The sequence below is a fragment of the Eubalaena glacialis genome, chromosome 1 (assembly GCF_028564815.1).
Source record: "Eubalaena glacialis isolate mEubGla1 chromosome 1, mEubGla1.1.hap2.+ XY, whole genome shotgun sequence".
NCBI classification, from domain to species: Eukaryota; Metazoa; Chordata; class Mammalia; order Artiodactyla; family Balaenidae; genus Eubalaena; species Eubalaena glacialis.
The window spans coordinates 65,770,076-65,784,788 of record NC_083716.1 but is presented as its reverse complement, the minus strand read 5'-3'; the positions used below and the strand labels follow the sequence as shown (position 1 = coordinate 65,784,788).

At 36.9% G+C, this 14,713-nt stretch overlaps 1 protein-coding gene across 6 annotated transcripts in view; it reads left to right on the top strand.

Moving 5' to 3' along the window:
- CCAR1 (cell division cycle and apoptosis regulator 1) overlaps window positions 1-7,405 on the top strand; it is a 51,995-nt gene extending 44,590 nt beyond the window's left edge. For all 6 annotated transcript variants that reach the window (XM_061181448.1, XM_061181460.1, XM_061181464.1 and 3 more), the window contains 6 exons: window positions 3,284-3,366; window positions 3,775-3,921; window positions 4,777-4,897; window positions 5,129-5,314; window positions 5,850-6,055; window positions 7,128-7,405. In XM_061181448.1, coding sequence (XP_061037431.1) covers window positions 3,284-3,366; window positions 3,775-3,921; window positions 4,777-4,897; window positions 5,129-5,314; window positions 5,850-6,055; window positions 7,128-7,187 — 803 coding nt within the window. In that variant the 3' untranslated portion in view covers window positions 7,188-7,405. The remainder of the gene's footprint in view (window positions 1-3,283; window positions 3,367-3,774; window positions 3,922-4,776; window positions 4,898-5,128; window positions 5,315-5,849; window positions 6,056-7,127) is intronic.
- Window positions 7,406-14,713: the final 7,308 nt, after the last annotated feature.

Sequence of the window (14,713 nt, the reverse complement as noted above, 5' to 3'; positions counted from 1 at the left end):
ATCCTTTCAAATACCAACACGAATATTTATTTCATAATTATTTATAAAACAAAAAACTAGAATCAGTCTTAATATTCAACAATAGGGAATTATTTAAATGCATTTTGACATAGACATGCAATTAAATTCTGTGCAGTCATTGAAAAAGAAGTTAGAGGATAGTGATGTGGAAAAAGATGACCAAATGGTTTTTATAGACACAGACAGCATGTTCCAAGATGAGCAAGGATTACTTGGATTTTTTTTTCAGCCGTGCTGTGCGGCATGTGGGATCTTAGTTCCTCGACCAGGGATCAAACCCGTGCCCCCTGCATTGGGAGCGTGGAGTCTTAACTACTGGACCACCAGGGAAGTCCCTGGATTTTTTTAAAAATACTTTAAAAATATAGGTTTCAGGAGAGATGGTTTCAAAAGTGACACCTTTCAAGTTAAATACTCAAAATAAGGTGGGTCATGTCTGTAAAATGTGAATAAATGAAAGGAGAGGTTACTTAACCATTTCATAACTGAGGAATCTGAGGCTCTTAGCAGTAAATCAATTTACCCATGATAATAAAACTATAAAGCAGCTGAACCACTCTGTACTGTATTTTATATATATATGAAATAATTAGGTTCCAAGGACATATTATCTCTTTCTTTAAAACAGTTTATTTCGGTTCCAATACATATCACAAACTCACCCATTTTAAGTGTATATAATTTAGTTTAATAATTTAACAATTTAATAATTCATAGTAACTTCATAGAATTGTGAAACCATCACTACAATCCAGTTTTAGAACATTTGTCTATTTCCTTTTTTTAATAACAACTTGAGATATAATTCACATATCATCCAGTTCACCCATTTAAAAGTATACAACTCGTTTTTTTGTTTCTGTTTTGTTTTAATATGTATTTGGGTGGTACGCCAGGTCTGAGGTGCGGCACGTGGGCTCTTCTTTGCCGCGTGCAGGATCTTTTAGTTGCAGCTTGAGAACTCTTAGTTGCAGCATGTGGGATCTAGTTCCCTGACCAGGGATCGAACCCAGGCCCCCTGCATTGGGAGCGTGGAGTCTTAGCCACTGAACCACCAGGGAAGTCCCAGCTCAGTGGTTTTTAATATATCCATCCGTCAACACAGTCAATTTTAGAACATTTTCATTTCCACATAAAGAAATCCTGTACTCATTAGCAGTCAGTCCCATTTCCCCCCCATCTCCTCAGCCCTAGGCAAGCATTAGTCAGCTTTCCATCTCTATAGATATTCTGGACATTTCGTATATATAAATAGAATCATGCAGTACGCAATCTTTTGTGACTGGCTTCTTTTCACTTAGCATAATGTTATCAAGGTTCATGTGTGTTTTAGCATGTATATTCTATCTAATATAAAGTTTTCTCTATATTGTTACTATTCGTGTACAACTTTTCACCTAAAGCAGTCTTTCTCAGAGTGTTCCAAAATATTAACAGGTATTAAGGTTAATAAAGTATACTGGGGTCAAATAAATTTGGGAAACTTGGGCTAAGCGAAGGTCTGCATGTTTTAGTACAGAATTTCTTAGCTGCTTATGTATGTTGTGGATGTTCAAGAAGGGAATATAGTGTGAAATATTATAAATTTATGCTGTGTAATATCTCAAGGACTAATTAACTCCTAGTGTTTACTGTATCTCCTATTTTATCAACAAACCCTTTGTTACTCCGGGCTTTCTGATGGAGATCCATTTCAGAGATCCAGAAGCCTCTAGAAAGAAAATTTCTCTTAAAATTGTTGACAGATCATTAAATATCAGCAAAAAAGCTCTTTAGTTGTATATAATTCTTGAAAGGATGATGTATTAGTTCACTAGGGCTACCATGAAAGGTACCTCAAACTGTTGAGCTCAAACAATAGAAATTTACTGTCTTCACAGTTCTGAAGGCCAAGTCTGAGATGAAGGAGTTAGCAGGGTTGGTTTCTTCTGAGGGCTGTGAGGAAGGGTCTTTTCCAAGCAGCTCTCCTCAGCTGCTTGTAGATGGCCATCTTTTCCCTGTATTGTCACATCATCTTCTATCTGCATGTGTCTGTGTCTAAATTTCCCCTTACTGTAAAGACACCAGTCATTGGATTAGAGCTCACTCTAATAACCTCATTTTAACTTGATTATCTCTGTATAGATACACCCTTTCTCCAAATAAGGCAACATTCTGACCTACTAGGGGCTTAGGTCCTCAGCGTCGGAATTTTAGGGGATAACAGTTGAACCCATAACAGATTTATTCTTCAGTATTAGTTGAATAACGAGCTGTTAATGGTGCTTGACCTGAGGGCGATGGCTGAGGTCTTTGAGAACTGGGTAGCTTATGGATAGGTAAGAGAAAGGAGTTTACTTTTTGCCAGTTTTCTGTTTATTTATTAAGAATAATTTATCGAATTTCCTATATCTTTTTTTTTTTAATTTATTTTATTTATTTTTGGCTGCGCTGGGTCTTCATTGCTGTGCGCGGACTTTCTCAAGTTGCGGCGAGCGGGGGCGACTCTTTGCGGTGCGCCGGCTTCTCATTGCAGTGGCTTCTCTTGTTGCAGAGCACGGGCTCTAGGCGTGCAGGCTTCAGTAGTTGTGGCACGTGGGCTCAGTAGTTGTGGCTTATGGGCTCCAGAGCACAGGCTCAGTAGTTGTGGCGCACGGGCTTAGTTGCTCCGTGGCATGTGGGATCTTCCTGGACCAGGGCTCGAACCCATGTCCCCTGCATTAACAGGCAGATTCTGAACCACTGCGCCACCAGGGAAGACCAAATTTCCTATCTTTTATCATAGGACACATACATTAGTGTCAGCAAATCTGGGTATTAATACTGTTAGGTCTTCTTTATTAAGAACATTTCAATTCTCATATGTAGTTTTATTTTGCAATAATCCATCTGCAGTTAGTTTTACTATATTGGCTGTTTTTCCTTTTATCTTGTAGAAAATATACTCTGCCCTGTTTTGCTTAAATTTATGTTTCAATTTTTTGTATAAAATTCATTCATGTTTGGGAACTAATTCCCCCAAATATTTATTGAATTAAGTCCTTATATTTGAATCAGTAAAGTCCATTTTTTTCTTCCCTGTAGTCTCTTTATAAGTTTCTTCCTGTTCTTATTCTTTATAATTGTTTCTTATAAAATCCAAACTGTTTTTAGTCGTATAATATTTCTTTGCTCTTTTATCTTTTGAAAACTGATCAGTAATAGAAAAGTATTTTCAATCTGTACAGTAGTTGAAAATTTATCTATTAATGAGTCTTTTGCTGCTGTTGTATTTATTTTACAGATCGGGATGAGGAAGAAATAAACAAACGAGATGACAAAAGAGATATTAATAGATACTGCAAGGAGAGGCCCTCTAAAGATAAGGTATGTATTAAATACTGAAGTATGTTTGACATACATTATTATGTTTAATGTGTACAACACAGTGACTTGACATTTCTGTATAAACTATATTTTTTATAATATGATAATTTCCATTTCTTACATAATCCAGACTTATTAAACATAACTAAGTGATGAACTTTATTGATCCTTGTATATCTATATATTACCACTCATCAGAATTCAGTCGGTTGTATTTTGGTATTTGTGGTTTTGTCAGATAATCAGTATGTCTTACTTCTTTCTTCTATACACATAAATCAGATCAATTCATTTTAGCTAAGATGAGGTGAAGGTGTTTGCAGATTTTTGGTATTATATGGACACAGTCTAATTTTCTCACTTATTAGGGGTAAAAATTATGTACTGTATCTTCTGCATTTTCTTTAGGACAAAGAAAAGACGCAGATGATCACAATTAACAGAGATCTATTAATGGCATTTGTTTATTTTGATCAAAGCCATTGTGGTTACCTTCTTGAAAAGGATTTGGAAGAAATACTTTATACTCTTGGACTACATCTTTCTCGGGCTCAGGTAATCTATCTTGTGAATATTTAAAATGAAAAGCATGTTTAAGTAACTTTGTCTTTTTAGTACCTTTGACTTTTTGAAATATAAAAGCAATACAGGGACTTCCCTGGTGGTCCAGTGGCTAAGACTCTGTGCTCCCAATGCAGGGGGCCCAGGTTCGATCCCTGGTCAGGGAACTAGATCCTACATGCCACAACTAAGACCCGGTGATGCAAAATAAATAAATTAAAAAAAAAAAAAAAAAACAATACAGGCTTATAGTAATACAGTTAAGCAATACTGAAATAAATAAAGTAAAAGAAGTTAAAAGTCTCCTCTCCCTCTAGTTCCACTCCTCTGGCCTAATATATAAACTTCTAGATCCTTTTGTAAGCAACTCATATGTATATATATATGTGAGTTCCAGTTTTATAAACAACACATGAGATCATTCTAAACATACTGATGGACAACTTTTTTTCATTTAATAATATATCATGGGCATTCTACCATGAAAATGGAGACCCATTTTGTTCTTTTTATTACTGCCTAGTATTCCATGGTATAGATGTGCCTTTATTGCCTTAACTAGTCCCAGTTGATAAATGGCTTTCATTTTTTAGAATTACAAACTATGCTTTAATAAACGTGTTTGTACGTATACTTTACGTATTGACGTTTCTATCAGACTTTTTTTTGACAATTTTTTTCAAGTGATAATTTGATTTTAGGTTTATAGAGAAGACAGTTAAAAGCATAAGTGCTCTAATTGAGTGGTAGTGGATACCTGAGATGCCATTGATGTTTATCATATGTGAAAATTAGAACACTGATGTTCAAGGAGAATCAAAAACTTATTTTCATCTTTTTAAATAACAGGTAAAGAAGCTTCTTAATAAAGTAGTACTCCGTGAATCTTGCTTTTACCGAAAATTAACGGACACCTCAAAAGATGAAGAAAACCATGAAGAATCTGAAGCATTGCAGGAAGATATGCTAGGTTTGAGTATATTATTTTAAGATCATGCCATTTTATAACCATATTATTAATTAAAGAAGAAAATAACATAATAAAATATGGTATCTTTTAGGGACTTCTTCCCTGGCGGTCCAGTGGTTAAGACTCCGTGCTTCCACTGCAGGAGGCACGGGTTCGATCCCTGGTCAGGGAACTAAGATCCCACATGCTGTGTGGCATGGCCAAAAGAATATGGTATCTTTTATATTATAGGAAACAGATTGTTACTTCCAACACCGATAGTAAAACAGGAATCAAAGGATGTGGAAGAAAATGTTGGCCTTATTGTGTATAATGGTGCAATGGTCGATGTAGGAAGCCTCTTGCAAAAATTGGAAAAGAGTGAAAAAGTACGAGCTGAAGTGGAACAGAAGCTGCAGTTATTAGAAGAAAAGACAGGTAAGGAAAAGCATTGGATATGAGGTACTTTTAACACTCTATTGGGATATATATGTGTACACACATATGTACATACCTATATTGTGCATATCCATACCTTGTTTTAGTCTAGACACATAATGTAAGTTTACTTTTCACCATTTCTGTTAAAGGTTATAAAATTGCTTAGCTTTATAAGAATTAATCTTAGATCTTCATGTGCATTCTCAGGTTCAATTGTTGTTCTGTTGCATCCTTTTAATCCTCCCCTAGTTCCACTTAGTCTTCATCAGTTTCTGCTACTTTCTCTAGTCTGTACAATTATCTTAAAATGGAACTTGGGTTTAGAAGTAATACTTAGGTAAAACTTAATTTAAATGAAATGAGTTATTACAGTGTGCTTTATAACTATTAAAATTGACACTTGTGGCCAGTTTAAAGAATTATATACACTTTTTATTCTCCTAGCTGAAGTATTTTTAACCTCAGAGTTAAATTGGAAATTTTAAGGGGTAAGATGGTGAATTTGATTTTGTTTTGTTTTGTCTTTTGACAGATGAAGATGAAAAAACCATATTAAATTTGGAGAATTCCAACAAAAACCTCTCTGGTGAACTCAGAGAAGTTAAAAAGGACCTTAGTCAGTTACAAGAAAACTTAAAGATTTCAGAAAACATGAATTTGCAATTTGAAAACCAGCTGAATAAGACAATCAGAAACTTATCCACAGTAATGGATGAGATCCACACTGTTCTTAAGAAGGTTAGCTGTTTTGTACCTTCAACATTTTCATAGTTTATTCCTTTTCTAAAAAGTCTATTTCTGGCAAATTTAATATTATTAAGCTCTTAGTGGCTTTTCTAACAGAAAATAGTGGTAGCATTCTGTCCTTCATTAGGTTAGTCAAAAGCAATTCCCCAGAGATAGTATTTTCCTAGAACTTACTTCAGATGTCAACATGATTTATGTGTGCAGACTTTTTTTTTTTAATCTATTTTTGGCCGCATTGGGTCTTCATTCCTGCACGTGGGCTTTCTCTAGTTGTGGCGAGCGGGGGCTACTCTTCGTTGTGGTGTGGTGGCTTCTCTTATTGCGGAACATGGGCCCTAGGTGCGCGGGGTTCAGTAGTTGCAGCACGCAGGCTCAGTAGTTGCAGCACGCGGGCCCTACAGCACATGGACTTCAGTAGTTGTGCACGGGCTAAGTTGCTCCGCAGCATGTGGGTATCAAACCTGTGTCCTCTGCATTAGCAGGCGGATTCTTAACCACTACGCAACCAGGGAAGTCCTTGTGTGCAGACTTCTTAAAAAGCAAGTTTTACTTGCGTTTCTTTTAGAATCAGAGATTGAGTTTGAACTTGAGGAAGAAAAGCCATTCACTTCTTTTTTAAACCCATTTATTGGGCAGAGTTGAGAAACTTTTTGACACTATCAGAATTAATTTATTAGTATTCTTTGTCTCAAAAATATCTCATAACTCAGTGCCCTTGTAAACTAACTTCAGTAATTGAGAGACCTTCCACCTCCTGGGTCTCACTCAGAGAACAAGAAGACAAAAAAAAAACTACAGTGCAAGGAATATACTGCTGTTAGTAATATAGTCCTAAGAACCTCTAATTTCTTAGGATTTAGGTGGCTTTCTCAAATACTAGAAGTCATTCTGCACAGAACTGAGAGATTTCTTTCATACTCTCCCCTTCCCCCCACCCAGTTCAATTTTCCATAGATGGTGAAATGGGCTATCTGCAGTATCTCTGTTTACTAATGTTTGTTATTTTTAAAGTTACATTTAAGAGAATTTAATAAAATATACTTATCCTTTGTGTATTTTATAGGATAATGTGAAGAATGAAGATAAAGATCAGAAATCCAAGGAGAATGGTGCAAGTGTATGATAAAATACATGTAGTGATGAAGAATGGTGATAAGTAATGTAATATATAAAATCATGATACAAAAATGTTTGAAAGTGATGCATGTTTGATTCTAGTAGTATAAATATCTGTTAGTTCAAATGATGTATAAAGTTTTATGAATGTGAGAGTCTTTGCTTTTGAAAATTGCTTGTAATTCCTGGCATCCAAATTATTAAACACTCCTTGAAGTGAAATAATTTTGCATTGCAAAATGTTTTAGGATGAACTTTGTTATAGTTTTAACCCCAATAAAGTTCATCAATTTAATTGACGGTAGTGTTTAATTACAAATGTCTTTTACTAAAAACCTAGACAGTTGTAATTTTATTTATAGAATTATCATTACTAGTTTTTTTTTTAAAAATTTAGCCTTTTAAAATTTCAGTATGGGGCTTCCCTGGTGGCGCAGTGGTTAAGAATCCGCCTGCCAATGCAGGAGAGACAGGTTTGAGCCCTGGTCCGGGAAGATCCCACAGGCCGCAGAGCAGCTAAGCCCGTGCGCCACAACTGCTGAGCCTGCGCTCTAGAGCCTGCGAGCCAGAACTAGTGAAGCCTGCATGCCTAGAGCCCATGCTCCGCAACAAGAGAAGCCCCCACAATGAGAAGCCCGCGCACCGCAACGAAGAATAGCCCCCACTCAACGCAACTAGAGAAAGCCCGCGGGCAGCAACGAAGATGCAATGCAGACAAAAATAAATTAAAAAAAAAAAATTTCAGTATGAATAATAACATAGGATTCTGCTTAAATTTTGCAAGTTTTTTGGACCACACTTTTTTTTTTTTACTTGTCCTAAAATCCTCTCCAATTTTCAGTCTCTAAAAACATTTATTAAAAATTTAACTCATCCAGGGCTTCCCTGGTGGCGCAGTGGTTGAGAATCTGCCTGCCAATGCAGGGGACACGGGTTCGAGCCCTGGTCTGGGAAGATCCCACATGCCGCGGAGCAACTGGGCCCGTGAGCCACAACTACCGAGCCTGCGCGACTGGAGCCTGTGCTCCGCAACAAGAGAGGCTGCGATAGTGAGAGGCCCGCGCACCGCGATGAAGAGTGGCCCCCGCTTGCCACAACTAGAGAAAGCCCTCGCACAGAAACAAAGACCCAACACAGCCAAAAAATAAATAAATAAATAATAAAAGTGTTGGAAAAAAAAAATTTAACTCAGCCAAACGACTGTACATCAAAAACTAAGAAAATAATTGTTAATTGCCATTGTTATTATATATGTTAGGCTTTACATAAAACACATAGTTTTAATGTTAACTGCTTTCAATTAACTGTTCTATTTTCCCAGAATAGCAGCTATATTACTTTTAATTTTGAGGGGTTTTTTTTTTTAATGCAGTATATGTCAAATGTACGGTCTAGTTCTAAGCCAGTAGATGTCAGTATGATGCCTTAAGTTAAACCTTCCTTAATTAAAAATAGTTTGTTTTATTAGTCTGTGTACTTCCTTCAGAATTTTAGATACATAATAGTTTATTAACTATTGAGTGAAAAGGTAGGAAATGCGACATACTCTAAAGCAGTGGTTCTCAACAGGGGGTGCATTAGCCCCCAGAAGACGTTTAGCAGTGTCTGGAGACATCTATACCCGTCCCACCGAGGTGAGTGCCACTGGCATGTAGGTGGTCGAGGCCAAGGACTTGGCTGAATCACCTGCTTTGCATGGGACGGCCCCCCGCAACAAAAGGTTGCCAAGCCCCGTATGTCAGTAGTGCCCCGCTGGAAAAACTCTGGTCTAAAGGAGTATAGGGTTAAAAACGACATGTCTTTGAAATAACACTAGTGAAAGCTGAATTGCATCTGTAGCAAATATCAGGTTTTCTGTATGTAAATAACCCTCCCTGGAACGTTTCACTGTCAGAGAATTATACAGTATATTAGGGTTTTTATATTTTATTTTGCTAGAATAATGATTTGGTGTTCCAAACGGTTAATATGAGAATGTAAGTGCCCTGTTACATGTGCCTTAAGCTGAATGGAATCCATGTAGCTCTTACTAAGAAATAGATTAAAAGACCTAAAATTCTTTCAAACCAATTTTTTTTCTTTTTACCTTAAGTTGCTCTTTCTGATTGTAATGGTTTGTTGAACTTCTCTGAGGTTGAATTACTGATTGATCCATAATTATACAGTTTCTGTATAAATGTTTCTCTATCTTTTAGGTAAGATAAATCATTATAGGGTAGTTAGGAAGTTTTTTTCTCAGAGGAAAATCCTGGAGATAATCGTTTAACTAAAAGACAGTGAAGAATATAGTTCTTTAATACAGTATGATTTTGAATGAGAAAAATCATTATAAAGTCTACCTGTCAGACTTATTTTTCCCAGAGATAGTTAAATGAGAATAATATTGGGAGAATGGAGAAAAAGTATAAATCTTTCCATTATATTATTACTTAGAGGTAAATTAGAAGTGGAAAATGAGATGACTAAGCTAGGGGGGAAAAAATTACATATAGAATAATTGGTTTTAGTGAAAATGAGGTAAAGAGAACCTGTTTTTGTCTTTCTAAACTGTTTTGGATTTTTATTCAGAAGTAAACATGCAGTCTGTTCTTATATTCTATCAACTGACATTGACCAAACCAAAAAAACTTAATCAGATAACAAAATAGGTCTATGATAACATTTAATTTTGTTTTCCCATCTTTTTTGTGTTCTGGTTGCCTGTTTTTGTATTTCTAATGCTCATTTAAGTCATTTTAAGACAATGAAATTTTAAGATTTTAATATTTCTTTCTGAATATTGCCTAAGTTGTAGAAAATTACTCCTCAAAATATAACAGCACAAAAAATCCTTTTTAAAGAGAATTACAGTGACACTTAGACTTTATATGTGTACAACTTTTCACTCTCAAAAGAAACATGTGAAGACCCTGAACTGGGTGGGCTGGGGTAGGTGGGACAGACTAGCTGATGCTCTTTTCATCTATCCTTTCTATGCACCCTAAAGGCTCAGAGCACACTTCATGTGTTACATACAACTGCACCTCACCCCTTGCACAAGTGCATGACTTGCGGAGAACAGTCCATCCATTGTGTACCCCTGGGCAACTCATTCTCTCTTTATACCCTAAGAGTGGCTAGGATATGGAGTTGCACCTTTGCTAAGGGGTCAAGCTTTGGGGACTTTTGTCAAAGGTGGACTCAAGAGGAAAGACACTTGCAGATGCTTTTACATTGGTAAATCTTAGTATCTATCTTCAGCACCAGTGGAGACATGAACTTGGACACAGGACCAAAGACCATGACAATCCCAAGAGTCTCAGCTCTCAGGTACCTTACCTATGCTTCAGCTGAGGGAAAAATCTCAGGTGCCTTTGTTTTGTGGGCCACAGGGTCTTAGCTGAGATCACGGGGACAAACAGCAAGGATTTGTGCCACAGTGACAGTTGTGCCTTAATACAAAGGCGGTCACTTCTTTCTGATCAGAAAAGCAGTATTTGTTAGAGGGCAAAAAAAAAAAAGCTTGGAAATTTCTAATTTTCTGCTAAAGAAAGGCATTTGGAATACGTTAAACATGGATGAGTTTGCTTATTAAAATATGGGTGAGGACTTGCCTGGTGGCACAGTGGTTGAGAATCCGCCTGCCAATGCAGGGGACACGGGTTTGAGCCACGGTCCGGGAAGACCCCACATGCTGCAGAGCAACTAAGCCCATGCGCCACAACTTCTGAGCCTGCGCTCTAGAGCCCACGAGCCACAACTGCTGAAGCCCGCGTGCTTAGAGCCTGTGCTCCGCAACAAGGGAAGCCTGCTCGCCGCAACTAGAGAGCCCACGCGCAGCAACAAGACACAAGGCAGCCAAAAAATAAGGAAAGGAAGGGAGGGAGGGAGGAAGGAAGGAAAGAAAAATATTAGTTTCAGGAAGATGTAATAGACATACTTTTCTGTATTCTTCCCATTTAACTAAAAAACCCTGGGAGATGTCTGCACACCCATGTTCATCGCAGCATTATCTATATTAGCTATAATAGTAGGAAAGTTGTTAAAAGAGTAAATCCTAAGAGTTCTCATCACAAGGAATAAAACATTTTTTTTATCTATATGAGATGAAGAATGTTAAGTAAAATTATTGCGGTAATTTCACAATATATGCAAGTCATTATGCTGTACACCTTAAACTAATACAGTGCTGTAGGTCAATAATATGTTAATAAAACTGGGGGAAATTTTTAAAATATATTAACAGGAATAAAAAACTCAATGGATGACAGCAATTCCACTCCTAGGTATATATCCAAGATAAATCAAAAGATATGTCCACACAAAAACTTGTTACATGAATGTTCACGGTAGCATTATTCATAATAGCCAGATTGACTGGTTCTCTTCCAGAAACAGTATCTCAAAGGTTAAAAATTCATCTCCTAGAAACATTTCCAACAGCCAGGTGAATACCTCCTGAGTTTGCAAAGCTGGTAAAAACCCTGGGATTAAATAACAGATGGATCTGGGAAATGGCATAAGTGCAGCCCAAGGCTAGTGTACTTTGTGCTTTAAGGAAGAATGGTTCAAAGTAGGTTTTAATTAAATATTTATGTTATAGCCAGAAATAGCAAGTGGTCTTTGTGTGGTCAGGAACTGGCTTTCAAAAGGTCTATCTATCTAAGAAAGAAAATGAATGGGCATTAAATATTTATTCTTTATATGTTAGAAGTAGATTCTGTTCTTTCCATGCCTGAAGGAAGATAAAAAGGCTAGAGATAACTAGTGAGCTGCATTTGGAAATACAATCTTATAAAGACTAGGAGGCTAGTTTCAACTATTAAGTGGATATGAGGTTCTACTGAGGCCAAATAATGTGAAATATTAAACCCTTTACCATTTAGCTGGGGACCACGAGGGAATAACTTTCCATTGTTTTTTGCTGAATTTTTTCACCTTTAGAATGGGAAAAATAACATGACAAATTTCTTTGCTGAAGCATAGGCTACTAACTGCTGTATTAATTTTCCAAACCCTTATATGACCCTTGCAAAGGAGAATTTATCATAGCAAACTAAACCCAAGACAAGTTTATGTTTTTGATTTATCTTGAATCTGAAAATTTAGAATGATCATAAACCACACAGCATGCAAATTCCTCATATTTTGTCTCTTTAGATGTGAGAAAGTTTTGAACTCCAAGATCAGTGTTGTAATAACTCTATATAACAGCTTCCTAGAGATCACATTTAAACTTGTACCCTGCTCTTTATGATGCTTCATCTGCCTGAATTGCTAGAGCAATAGCACAGTATCAGTTGTTGTTGGACCAATGGTAAAATTTGCACCTGATTTAGTAGCCCAGAGAATTTTTAGGGCAAAAGCCATGAAAACACAAATGCTAATTTTAAAGTGTTTGGAAAAAGTTCAATTCTGAAGTTAAATTAATCCCCCAAATTTGAGAATCCAGAACAAACTTCATGTGAAGAGGCACCATCTTAACCACATGTTAACAATAATGAAACTGCAGTATTGCAATAAAGGAGAAAAATTAAAGTGATTACATAGCATTCTTTGACGTTAGGTGCAGGGCACATGCGTTCTAAAACTGGTGAATTGGAAAGCCATCTGCCCTCAAGAGCAGATGTAAAACAATGCCAAGATCCAAATATTTAAAAGATGATTGAAATATCTAAACCTGGACTTCAAAATATTTTTAAAGTTTTTAAATAACTTAGTAAAGCTTAGCATAACTTAGTAAACATCCACTTAGAAAATACAAGGGGGGAAAATCCAATGAGAGATAACCCAGAAACTACCCCAGCAATGCCCACCATAAGATTTTTGTTACCCTTAGAAGGAAGCTCTCCTAACAGATTCATACACTTTATATGAACAAAATCTCAACGCACAGTTTCACAACAGTTTAGGATCTCCTATAGAAAACACAAGGACTCTTTAAAAAAAAGCATTGGTTTTGCTTCCCGTCTTGAGTTTGCTTTTAAGCAAGAGTACTGCTGGAGCAATGCTGAATGTCTGGGAAAGCAAGAAGCTTGTGGATCATAGCTTTTACCTCCAGAGGCTTCAGTTTCCTAAGGTGGTCTTTATCTGCAGACAGCTAGAGTTCCCAGGCAACCAAGAGCTAAACATGACCAAGCTCTAAAACAGAAAAAATTAACTGTGGAGTTGAAGGCTAAGCTTTAGAATGGCAGGGTTCTTATTTCATTCCAAATTCAGATTTACCCTGGATTTGATTTCACTCAGTTTGAAATTAGGATGGCTCACACTAAAAAAATATTAAATATATGAAAATGCTTAGATATTTTTGATTAATAAACATCTGTAAAACCACCTGAGGCAGTTAAGCCTGCATGTCAGCCCTGCCTAGCTATAAGTTTCAGATATCTTTAAACTGTAGATTTAGGCGCACCAGGTTTCTGATCTAATCCAAACTGCCTGACATGTTTTGAGGCGTTACACCACTAGGTAGGATTTATCACTTTCATTGTCTTTAAACATGGTGTGAACCCAAATGCCACCACCCTCACCAAACTCTAGTCTTCAATTAAAATCTGTGTAGATGAGCTTCTATCTGGCTCCTGGCTTCCGCCTTCTTTGCTGAACCTGAGGCCCCAGCTCTGAATCCTGCCTCTATGGTTGGGATCCTGACAGTCTGCAAAATGCTCTCTTTTTTGGGGGCTGGACTCTGTGTTCATGAGCTTGACACTGGTTGAAGTCTATTTCTAACTGATCAATTTCCCCTGAACTAAGATTATAATCTGCCTGATTTTCAGTAATACTGACAAAGCCTGGAAGATTACCATCTTCACACCCCCTTTACTCTCCTACCCACCAGACCGAACTTTGGACAGTGAAGTCAGTCATTCCACATTAGTTAGATTATGTTCAGTATCTGATACCTCACAAAGGAATTATACAGTCATGTCAGCTTGAGGATGAGAAGTGAAAAAAAAAAAAACTATAAAGACTGATTTACTTCAGTTGCTTAAGCAGTTGTGACCCTTCTTATAAACTATTTCAAAGTATATAGCTTCTCACAGTGACTACCCTGCAGGTTCCCGGACTTGCTTTCAGTCATTCAACAAATATTTCAGTGTCTACTCTATCCATTGTAAAAATATTTACCAATGGATTAATATTTACCCCTACAGAGAAAGCCCAAAATGCTCAGAGATAATATCTCCAAGACAACCGCTACTTTTCTTGGAGTTTTAAAAATCACATATCAGCACTTTGTTATAAAGCAGAAACAAACACACCATTGTAAAGCAATTATACTCCAATAAAGATGTTAAAAAAAAAAATCACATATCAGTAGGAAAAACTGCTCTCTGTGTATACCTTAGTTCAGAGGTTCTCCAAGCATGTTAACCTAGAAAGGCAGCAGCAGTACCCGGGAACTTGTTAGAAATGCAAGTTCTTGAGCCCTACCCCAGACCGTCTCAATCAGAAATTCTGGGGATGGGACCCAGCTATCTGTGTTTTAACAAGACTCCCAGGTGATTCTGATGCTTACTAGTCTAAGAACCACTGCCTTAGTTTAGGCCCAGT